The sequence below is a fragment of the Eupeodes corollae genome, chromosome 2, assembly GCF_945859685.1.
Source record: "Eupeodes corollae chromosome 2, idEupCoro1.1, whole genome shotgun sequence".
NCBI classification, from domain to species: Eukaryota; Metazoa; Arthropoda; class Insecta; order Diptera; family Syrphidae; genus Eupeodes; species Eupeodes corollae.
Genome location: NC_079148.1, coordinates 110,359,600 through 110,371,632, shown reverse-complemented (window position 1 = coordinate 110,371,632; position 12,033 = coordinate 110,359,600). Strand labels below are relative to the sequence as shown.

At 29.9% G+C, this 12,033-nt stretch overlaps 2 protein-coding genes across 2 annotated transcripts in view; both read right to left on the bottom strand.

Moving 5' to 3' along the window:
* The window catches only part of LOC129948529 (protein cueball), a 39,299-nt gene extending 34,812 nt beyond the window's left edge, over positions 1-4,487 (bottom strand). The window contains exon 1 of the mRNA XM_056059566.1: positions 3,983-4,487. Coding sequence (XP_055915541.1) covers positions 3,983-4,052 — 70 coding nt within the window. The 5' untranslated portion in view covers positions 4,053-4,487. The remainder of the gene's footprint in view (positions 1-3,982) is intronic.
* A 3,974-nt stretch (positions 4,488-8,461) lies between these two features.
* Positions 8,462-9,172, bottom strand: LOC129948531 (pupal cuticle protein Edg-78E-like). Its single transcript, XM_056059571.1, has 2 exons — positions 9,015-9,172; positions 8,462-8,943 (listed from the first exon to the last, which is right to left on the bottom strand). The coding sequence occupies exons 1-2, from the start codon at positions 9,117-9,119 to the stop codon at positions 8,560-8,562; spliced, it is 489 nt and encodes a 162-aa protein (XP_055915546.1). The 5' UTR covers positions 9,120-9,172; the 3' UTR covers positions 8,462-8,559.
* Positions 9,173-12,033: the final 2,861 nt, after the last annotated feature.

Below are 12,033 nucleotides of genomic sequence, written 5' to 3'. Positions count from 1 at the left end.
AAGCACGGGACCATTGCATTAATCTTAATTCCTTGTTACTTCTTCCCTATATATTAAATCTTTATTCCCTATGTGTACCCATTTAAAAGAACATATGTACAGATATGGACATTAAAATAGACACAGAGACAGTTGCTTAGAGTAAAACCAAATTAAAAAAACAACATGCATTAGAAGTAGTTTTAACCGTTATCAAAAAAAAAAGTTAGACTTTCTTATGTAAAATACCATGGTTTTTTTTCTTGGTAATTGTTTGGAGATGAACCGTTTCTTAGGTAAGACTGTGTTTTTGGTGGACATTAAAATAGAAACACAATGAAACACTGACCTTAATATTTAACTGATATCAACAATTTTAGTTTTCAATATTTTTTTTTACTTTTATAAAACAATAAGTTCACTTTAGGAAGTAAATTCAAATTATTTTAATAATATTACAATTAATTCTAAGGAAATAATGGTTTGCGGTAAACATTGTTCACTAGAAAAGAAAGCTATAATTTTAGTTCTACGAAGTGAATGAAAACCTGTCAGGGAAATGGATAGAATAATGAGCAGATATCTCAAGTTGATTGCAAAAGCAATTTGACGGCTGAGAGCTAAAAAACGGAGAGGAAAACCAAGCAAAACAGCCCCAAAAGAAGACTGAAAGATCCTTACAAGTCTTCAAGGGAAATAAAAAAATTAACTCCAGCTTCCAATAACTTCGAGAACTGTTCGTGGAACACTTGTTGAAGCTGATTTGCTAAGAAGGATCGCAATTATGGTACCCTTTCTAAGAAAACAAAAATGTAACAACTCGGTTTAAATTCACCCACGATCATTTTGATTAGAGTGGGCCAGAAGAACCAAAAAGTGGAGGAATGTTTTGTGGATGAACGAAACAAAGATACATTTGTTCAGAAGTGATAGCAGATAAACCGTTAGAAGACTTAATTTGAAGGAAATGAATCCCAAATACAACCAGAAAACGGTCAAGAATGGTGGCGGCAGTATCATACTTTGGGGTTAATTTTTTTGGTATTTCGTTGGAACAATACATTTGGTTGAGGGTAAAATGGATCAAAATATGAACCGATGCCACCTTATGCTGACGAGAACATACCTTTCCAATGCGTTCTACAACGATCCTAAGCACACATTCAAATCTGCTCAAAAGTATTTTACAGGCCAACAAATCAGCGTATTGGAGTGGCCATCCCAATTGCCTGACTTAAATCCCATAGAACATTTTGGGGGAGATTTATAATTTTTAACAAAAAATAACGCCCAACTGTGGAGGATGATTCAACAGGAGGTGTACAATATTTCAATTCACAGATGCCGCCAATTATTGACTCAATGTCCTACAGATGTAACACTGTAATCAAAGCTAAGGGCCAGGCTACCAGATTTCAAAATAATTTTTAAATCCAGAATAGCTTTGCATTTAATTTAATTTTTTTAAATCTTTGTATCTATTTTAATGTCCACGAAATTTGTTTCTGTTTTTACATTTATGAATTTAAAATATTTTAATTAATAAATTTAATTTTAGTTTGAAAGAAAAAAAAGAAAAAAATGAAGACAAAGCTTGAAAAAAAATCTTTTTAAGTCAATAAAAAATTGAATTTTTAAAACACTGTTCGGTGTTTCTATTTTAATGTACATATCTGTAAATCGATATCTTGGTTTTAAAAGCAAACTTTACTCACTACAATATTTTTCATTGATTAAAGAAAATAGATATGTTTTAATTTGTATTCCATTCACATGTCTTTTGTAGAAAACCCAGGATTCATTAAAACACGATTCATATAAACGTTAATTTTTTAACTTTTCTATGAAACGATATTGATTTGTTGGTGTAACACATTTTTATTTACATTTTACATATTCAAAATATAAACAGAAACCCCTTGTACCTATGAGAAATCAGAACATCATTCCTTACATTTAATACTTGAATGGAACTGGTTATACCCTTGTTATTAAAATTGGAAGAACTACCTATCTATTTTCAACACCAAAGACTTTGAAAAAACTCACTAGACTTCAGAACTGCAAAGGCGGAATTTGAACTGAGCATAGATCAATCTTACACATATTCATGTTCAAGATGAAGAACCCGCAACAGTAATATCTAAGATCATAAAATGCTTTTTAAAGATAATGGTATGAATTTCAAGGAAAGTGAGTAATATGTTATTGAATAATTGAGTTCCTAAATGAAAACACAGCACTTCTAAGAAACTAGGAAGCCTTTATTTTTCTATACCTGCTATTATTAGGTGAATACTTTAACACTTAATGCATCGACATCCGAGATCGACGACACATGACTTTCAACTATATTTTATTGGCTTTGAAAAATCATAATTTCCAAAAATAGGATTTTTTTTAAATTTTATAAAAAAGTGTATATATGTATCTAAATATGTGTATTCACAGTTTATGAGATGTGCGGAATAAAGAAATTTAAGCAAAATTAAAGCGATTGGGTGTCAATTTTTGCTTGTCAACTTATCCTACAATCGTCAATAGTAAAATGCTGATTAACTGCATATTTTCAGTGGAACTGTACCGTCGTAACTCCACTTCACTCAGGTAGGTATATAAATATCTTCAAATCAACTATAGGGTCATTGAAACTGAATCAAATTGAGGAATCACAAAACAAGTTTCTTAAGTGTGTCATCGGACTAGTACCCACGACCACGATCAAACCAAGGAATTTCCCACTCTCATTAAAAATCTAAAACATTAAATTTATTGATATTCTACCTTAAATAAGAGAATCTACTAGAAAAAGATTTAAATATTCTATTTGCTTTCACTCAAGATATAGTGGTTTATGTTTGGTCTTTTCACGAATCTGCGAAGTACGAACAAGTTCTTTTATATCGAACTTTTTACGCAAATATTCACCACGTGGAAGATACGCAAAAAAATAAAATAATTTTGCCATAGACACATCAACACACTTGTTGTAGCTTCACTAATAGGCAACAAATAGCGAGTTTATTTTTCCTCACAGCGCACGCAGCGTAGGAACTTCGTAAAAAAACAAGAACATTAAAACGGAATCAACACTCTAGGCTTGCAAACTAGCGACGCAAATCTATTGCGACTTTCCACTTGGCTACCTTTGATGGTGAGTTTATATATATAAGGTAGGTACGTAAGGTATATTGTTTATGTGTCCATTTGTTTCGGACTTACGAGTTGTGAAAGCAAGGTTAATGCAAAAACAAAAAGAAGCAAAATAAAAACTAGAAAGAAAAATAAGAGTAAGATAAGATTACCAATGTTTATCTCACTCTCAAAGGAATCACAATTCATAACTAATGGTCTCTACTCTCCTACCAACAACTGAGTACCACTTAGCGGTTATGGTTTGATAACTTTTGTAATCCATTCATCCGTCGACGTGTAGTTGGATTTGTTTACCACCAATAACTTATTATTATTGATTTCCCGGTTGGTTGTGGGACGCACTTGTCAAGATATCTAATGCCGATGGCAAACAGGGAAGGGATGAATTTTGCAGTTCTTGGTGTACGTGACACAAGATATCGATAGAATGGCGAAAGATTGTCTTGCCGGTAGTTTGCATAAATTGAAGGAAGCCTTCGATGACCTTTCGCATTTTTGTTTTTGCCAGGTCTTCTCTCTTTTTCTAGGGGTTAGGCTTTTAACTTTACGCAAATTTATTTCAACCGAGCCGAGTACCCATAGCAGTGTGATAACTCTTGCGATGATAAGTAAGTCCAGGTGACAACACTCTGCTTTCGTTGATACTACGAGTATATCTGCAGATAATTATGTAACGAGGTGCTTACAATTGCCCGTCGTCATTGATATTATCTAATTTGAGACCACAATTTAATCAAATAGTTTCTTTAATGTTAAATTTTATAGTTTTTTCTTTATAGAAAATTGATTGAACTATAAAATTTTGACACGATATTTTCCGAAATAAAAAAAAAAAGAAAAAACTTACCCCATTGGGAAAACACTGTTCGCGTGCACAACAGCAGACTGAAAATTATTAGAATTGTATTTTTGAACATTTTTATATATTTTTTTCTTGTGGAAGGTATTTATTTGGAAATTAAATTTGATTTGTTTTGTTGAAATTAGATTTTATATTTAATTAAAACATTTACACAAATAAGGTATATTTAGGTAATAAAATTATAAATGTTGGTTTTTCTTTTTTCAATTCTTTCAGAGTAGGATTTGATAGCAAGCAGCCCGAACCGCACTTGTGTAACCGACCGCGGAGCACGGTACAGAGACAGACAGAAAAACCAAGTTGTTTTTTAATAAAAATTTAATCGACTACTAAAGCTACATGAGTGCAATTCATTGAATATATGGTAGGAAATTTTGCCGTGGGACTTTTTTTTACGAATTCTGGTTTTCTTGATTTGATGAATAAAAAGGTAAAGATAGAATTTGTGGTCTTGCTCTAGCGGCTCTTGGACTTGGGCACCAACCAGGCCAGTGTGATCAAATCGAACTCAAAGCGCAGAGGCAGTGCAGATAAACGTCAGTTTTTAATTAATTTTTGACAATTGAGAATATTGCCATGTAACGTGGGTTTTTTACCTTTGGGAATTTTGGGGGAAATTTTCTAATGTTACTTAAGGGTATACTTCAACTGTATCAATCTTTTGGGATTTTTTTTTTAAAGATATTCTATACACTTTCTGCATGTCGATATATTTAATATTTTCGAATAGAATTGCGTCCATTTTTTTGGGAAGATATATGATATGTACAATACGATAGGTATATGCATTAAATAACAATAATTATCGCAGTTTTAGAGTGAGGAAACATTAATTTCTATTTTAAACTAATTTCAGAAGTTCACTTTTTCACATGAAAAACTTAAAAATAGTTGGTTTTGACATTTCTTCCCTCTTTTTTGTTTTAGTGCTGCCATACTTGTGTTTTTTTTGGGGATTTCAATGATTTTGTTTTTAAATTTATTTCCAAATTATTCATAATTTTAATAAAATTTAATTGAATTCATACATACGAAAAATAAAATTAAAAAAAGGAACATTTTCAGCATTTGGGGAACTCGTATTTATAAACGCGATTTAATAATAATACAGAGTACAGAATCCGATGAGTTAATTTTGACAATTCTACAATATTGAAAATCAACACATTCAACGGATTTCAGTGTTGAGATTAATACTTTTTAAAGCCAAATCAAATAAGGGACGTTTTGAGTTAATCATTGACTTTCATCATCGAAACCAATCATTGGAATTTTTTTGGCAGATCGTTTATATCCTTCATTCAAAATTTCTGTCATTGAAAATAATTTCCTGATTGAAATCCAACGAACAACTTTTTCTTACAGAAAACTGTGACTGGAATTATGTGAAATTGGAACACAAATCAATGGAATGATTCGTTTCACTTTTGAACTTTGAAAGTATCAGTGGTTTAGGAAAATGAATTTCCGCCCACAAAAATAGAAAAATGTATTTTTAAAGAAAAATAAATGGGAAAGTTAACTTTTTTCTCAATAAAATCATTATAGAATTTTCTAATCAATTAAAACACAGTTAAATATCCATTCAAAAAAATTTCCGGATGGATTTCAATGATAGCTATAACTGGCCCCATATATGTATATGGATCTTAGCAACTTTGATAATATAATTATTATTCGCCCTGGATTTAAGTGAAATTTAAATATGAGATTTTAAGTCCGAGGGTTTAATTTGTTCCTATATTTTGCACAGTAAATATAAAACTATGGTTAACTTTATTGAATAATGGCTTAAAGTAACTATCAAAACTTCTGGTGTAATTCAATTGGATCAATGAATCGAATGTGATTGATTAACTCAATCAATAATCAAGAAATAAGAATGCTCAACTGTAAACAAATGAGCCTTTAAGGCGCCAGTTATAGCTATCATTGGTTTTCATCAATTGTGTGAAATTGAAACACAAATCAGTGGAACGATTCGTTTCACTTTTGAACATAAAAGTATCAGCTGTTCAGGAAAATTAATTTCCGTCCGAAAAATATACTTTTTTTGCTCAAAAAAAATTCTTTGTGTGATTTCCGATCCATCGGTAAATAATTTTCATTTTTAATCAAAGGAAAACACCGTCAAATATCGATTCAATAATTTTTCCGCATCGATTTCAATGATAGCTATAACTGGCTCCTAATCCATTGGATAAAGATTATTATGGATTTATTTTGAAAATTATTTGATGCGACGCTATGGCTGTTATTTTTGAATATGAAGCATTTACTGCAAATCTCAAGTCAATGAGTTTATGTGTACATTTATTTCTACTAAAATTGTAAATAGTATTAATTAATAATAATAATACTTAGTGAAGTTTATATGAACAAATATACGGTGTAATGAACAAACTTTTCTAATATCTAAATATCTTAATATTATCAATAAAAGAAACTTGCAGGCAGTAATAGTTTGATTTACAAAGAATGGATCTAAATATACATTTCTAAGTTTTAGTACGGATTAATGTTCTTTTAATTCAATTTAAACGAGTACATAATTATGATATGTCAAGTTTTTTAAAAGTCGTCGTTTTTATAAGATAGTAGATTTGTCGAATTGAAAATTTTGACATTTCTCTTGTTTCAATTTCCTAAAAATGTATGTGCTTACGTGTGTACGTACGTTCGTACGTCCGTACCTTTGGGAATTTTTTTTTGTCGTCAGTACCTGTAGAGATATCGACTTCAAATAAATTTCGTTTTACAGATAATAATGCAGAAACAATTCTCATAGCAATTTAAAAAAAGATGAAAATTTTGGTTAACCCAAAATATCTCACGAACCAATAACGCTAGAGACTTGAATTAAATTTTAAATTATAACGTGATACCAAACTAGTATGTTTTTGAAAAAAAAAATCCAAATAACGGTTTTTTATTAATCAAAAAAACTGAAAAAAATATTTGTCACCTCTAATATTTAACGAACAAAACTTGTTTTATTTCCAAAATAATGTTGCGCAACGAAAAAATATCGTTTTTTACATTTCGTACAATTTTGAGAAAAATCAAATCGAATGGAATCTAAAAAAACATTACCTACTAAAAGTTGGTAAAAATTGATTTTCTACTCAAATATCTTCTCAAAAATTTGAGATAATGGCTTCAAAATTCTTTATTTTTAAAGAAATATTGATTTCAACATTTGGTAAAGTTTTGAGAAAAATCGAATTGACAGTTTTTTAACAAAAAATAAAAACCTAAAAACACATTACTAAAACTTGGTATAAATTTACTTTCGACTCAAATATCTTTTTAAAAACTAAAAATATTGGATTCAAACTAATTTTATCTCACAGAAAATATTGTTTTCAACATTCCATAAATTTTTTATAAAAATCCTACACGCAGTTCTTTCATAAAAAATTAACATCTGCACAAAATTGTACGCGAAATTGGTAAAAATTGTTATTCGATTCTCGATATCTCCTTAACAATAAAAAACATTGAATTCAAATTAATTTCATTCATTCAATTTGTATTTGTCTATGCAAGAAATAAAAACTTTTAAGAAATGCTGCTAAAATTGGTAAAAATTGGTTAACGACTAAAAAATCTCGATAACAAAAATAGATTTTGAAATCAAACTATTTCATTATATGTAAAATATTGTTGGACATTTTTAAATTTAATAATTTAACTGACAGCTTAAAAAAAAAACGCAAAAACTTACAAACTTTTAAGTAGGACAAATCGATAGATGGGATGGGAAATTATCAGTGTGGGTCGCATCCCACTCATTTTTTTTAATTGATATCGTACTAATCTATACTAATATTGTAAAGCTCAAGATTTTGTTTATTTGTTTGAACGCGCTATTTTAAGGAACTTTCGGTCCGATTTCATTCGCTGTTAGATTATGCACTCACAAAAATACAAATTTAAAGTGGCAACAACGCAATCACAGCATACATAGCTCAAAGATGCGTCCAGCACGACTGAGGTGTACTGGGAGGCCTTGTGCTCACTTTAATGACCAAAACCGAAAGTATACGTACGTACTTATCAATTCCCAGTAGCTTACTCCTTAAAATATACAATGTAAAGGGGTTTCCAATAAGAGCCTAATATTTGTTTAGCTGCCACTTTCGAGGCTTTCATCTAAAGCGTTTAACTCGGTGAATAAGAATGGAACAATACAAGCTTTAATATAACGCTTAGAAATTAGCAACGACTAAATTTCACATTTGACCACATAGATCTTGTGATTTAACACCGCTAGACTTTTTCTTAGAGCGCCGCGCCGTGAAATATAAGGTCCATGGCAATGCTCCACAATCAAATAAGGGCATTAAAATGGAATTCGTGAAACAAATGTGCAAATTGACCATGGAAAGTTTTGTGAAATGGATATAGTTTTGCCACCATGTAGTCGTAGTGGCTATTTGGCTGATACAAAAAAGAACATAATTTTTGCTTCTATAATATTTTTAAACTTTGATATTCATATATTTTTATTTTCATTTTCATTTATTTACACTCAATTATATTTACATAATTGCTTGCAATTATCCCCTAAATGGTTTTATTGCAATTGGAATACGTTCTACATCGACCTTTGGTGGTGGATGAGTCCTAATATATTCCAAAGCTCTCAATATAGCTTCTGGAATTGGTGGTGGAGTTGGCAAATGTGCACCTGAAGGATGGTATCCGTTTTCATCAGCAGTATATGTCAGTTGGATTGGAACTCCTTCCGGTGACACCCATTCAGCTGCACCACTTACACCACCAACGGTACCAGCCTGTTTAACAGCTATTCCATTCGTGGTATCGAAGGAGTATGCAAAATTTCCACTAGCATCAGAAGCATCATTGATGGTGCTACGAACTTCTGCAGCTCTGTCAATATCCGCTGCCGTTATAAAACCTAAAAGGGCTGAGATTAAGACCTTTTAAAATAAAAAAGAAAGAATAAAATGTATATATGTATGTAGATATAAATTATAAAAATAAAACTTACAAGTTTAAACATTTTGAGTTCAATGATGCTTGATGGTTCCTCTGAGAAAGCAAAAACAATACTCCAAATAATTCGCATCTTCCAATTTGCTTTTATACCAGACATTAGAAATTGGGATTTTAGAATGCGTAGGCTCCAAAATTCAAGGTCAGTCTATATGCCAAATAGCTGTTAAATCTATTTTATTGGAATTTTTTAATTTGCATAATGTATTTTATTTCAACCTATATACGGTTTGTTGGAATCTATAAAACTATAGCAAACAAAAAAAAACTTAAATAAATATAATTTAAACTATGCACAAAAAAAAGATGATTAAGAAGTCCCAGCAAGTTTATGTGCTTTATTTTTGGAAAATAATTTGTATTTTACTGTTTTTAAATTCCATTCCAATTTGTCTCAAAAAATTAACTACCAGACTGTGAACATGTGAGCCATTAATAAAACATCATGTTAATAAATGTTCTTAATTCTTAATTAAGTAATTAGTTGTGATTTACATAATTGATAAGCACGTATTCAATCAATTGAATGATATGACATTGGGGCCTATAGGGCGATGGCTTGTGATGTCGAGCCCTCTTTCCATTAGTTGTCTTTCACTATCTTTTTTGTTGTCATTTCGTCTGTTTTTTTTTTGTTGTCATTTCTTCTGTTTGGGTGTAAAATTTCATTCTACAACTGCATATTCTTGGGTTCAGATGATTTCCCAACATTTGTTGTCTTAAGCTTAACAATTTTAAACATACAAAACAAAAAACGTTGACATAACTTTGATACACTTTCAAACAAAAGAGCTGACATTCAAACCTGACTGCACAGAAGTCATTGCAAAATGCTAATTTAATCACTGACTCACTTGTATATAATTGGTTTTTAAACCGTTATTTTATGGGAAATATGGTGATTGTATAAAGTTTATATATTTGTTTATGCCTGAGTTGATATCGTGAAGTACAGTGGGACAAAGTCGAAACTATATTTGTTTTACTACGCCTATTAGAAAAGGTTAGCGAAGTCTTTAAGAGTTTGCAATAAATGCGAACTGAGTTCTCAAAAAGCAAAAAATTGTGTCTTAAGTAATTTTGAATTCTGCAGTAAATGATGATAAGAATGTAAAGCAGATTTAAAAACAATTAAGTAATTTTAAGGAATAAATAAAATTAAATAAATAAATTAATAAAAATACAAATACAAATTGTTTTTGTAAGGAAAGATTTCGTTAATATTTTTTTCAAAAATTATTAAATTGTTAAAGGCAAATAATCTTGAAATTTGTGTTCAAAGGCTAGTCTCGAATTTTTAAGTGAACCAATCCTTGTATCAAAGATTCTGAGGCCTGATTATGGGATTCGCTGCGAATCGTTTTGTTAGCAAGTTTGCCATTTTCAAATTATTGTTTTCGCTTTCGCCTTTTTCGTTTTGAATTCGACCAATTAATGAATTTTAAATTTCATAATGTTTGTTGGCGAGTTGAAATCCAACAGTTTTTTTTTCGCGGGCGTTTATTATTATTCACTGTTTGATTTCGTGGATTCTTTCTTGATCTAAAAATAAAAATTTGATTTAGCTTTATTTTAATTTTGCTATAATTTATCCAGAATCCATAATAAAATATAAAATTTTGAATAAACCACCACAAAATTTCACAAATTCAATCAAGACAAAACAACATTTGTGGAAAGCTGTCAAATCACTGGAATATATGAAGAAAAAGTCAAACCAAAAATGTCAAATAACTGGAATATAGGAAAAACTATTTTCGCTTGGCGGCGAATTCGTTCATAAGGATATACAACGTGAGTCGAATTTGAAGGGACAAATTAAAAACGATCCTGCGAACCTCATAATCAGGCCCCTGAGCACATTTTTTAAAAATATTTGTGTTGCTTTATAAACAAAAAAGAAAACTTTTTCCGAAAAATATTTTTTGTTTAAATTTAAGGTTGCGGTTTCCGCTGTGTGACAAACCATGCCATACTAGAACTGATCCCAATTAAATGCGACAAAGCAATTTCGATAACGGTTGGTATTAAATGTTCCTCTTTCGTTTTTAATCTAAAACAAAAGAATTTATTTATCACATTATTTTATACAATTATAAAAAGAAGTTTACCAACAACGCATTTATTTTAGTTATTTGATATTTTTGCTCTGAAAACATTAAAATCAAAACACTGGCTTCCATAAACTTGATTCAAGAAAAAGTATTTAAATGAGTTTGTGAGCGATAAGGTGAAAGGTACACTTGCAGGAAGCTTGGACCACGTGGAGCAAATATCATTTCATTGTGCTTAATTGTTAATAATAAATATAAATATGTAAAGATTATTTTTCCAAAATGTTTTCCATCATAGGCCCAAAGGACATACCCATACTTACCGTCACATTACCACCCAAACTTAAAGAAAAAGGTGAATTTGTAAAATTAGACATAACATACAAGTTTTATTCCTTCGATCAAACAAGAAATAAAAAAAAAATAATAATAAAACAGAAACAGACAATACCAATTCTGAGGTAATCATATAAAAAAAATTGTCCTAAGGAATAAAGCAGTATTCTCATTACCTAAAAAATTAAATATTTACTTGAATTATACAAAAAAATATAATAATTAAAATACATACAAAGATAACATTAAAAAAATAAAAAAAAAAGTAATCCTTCTTGGTGTCATTTTGGTAAATAATTAATGATTGTGCTTATAAATTAATTTAAAAAGTCGACTTTTTTTTAATATAGTATATACAGTTTTAACAAATGAACGGTTTCAATGTCTTTGCTGTCCTAACAATTGTACTATAATAATATAATATTATTTCAACGAATTAATATTCTTTTTAATTATATCTGTATTTATGAGCCTACAACGAGATATACCTATTGGGTTTGTTTTACTTTTAAGAATTCACATTTTATCACGCTTTTGTATTATTATTTTTCTTTAGAGATAATATTTACTATTTGTTTTTCTTTGTTTTGTTTTTTTTTTTTTTAATTATTTACCTATAAAATA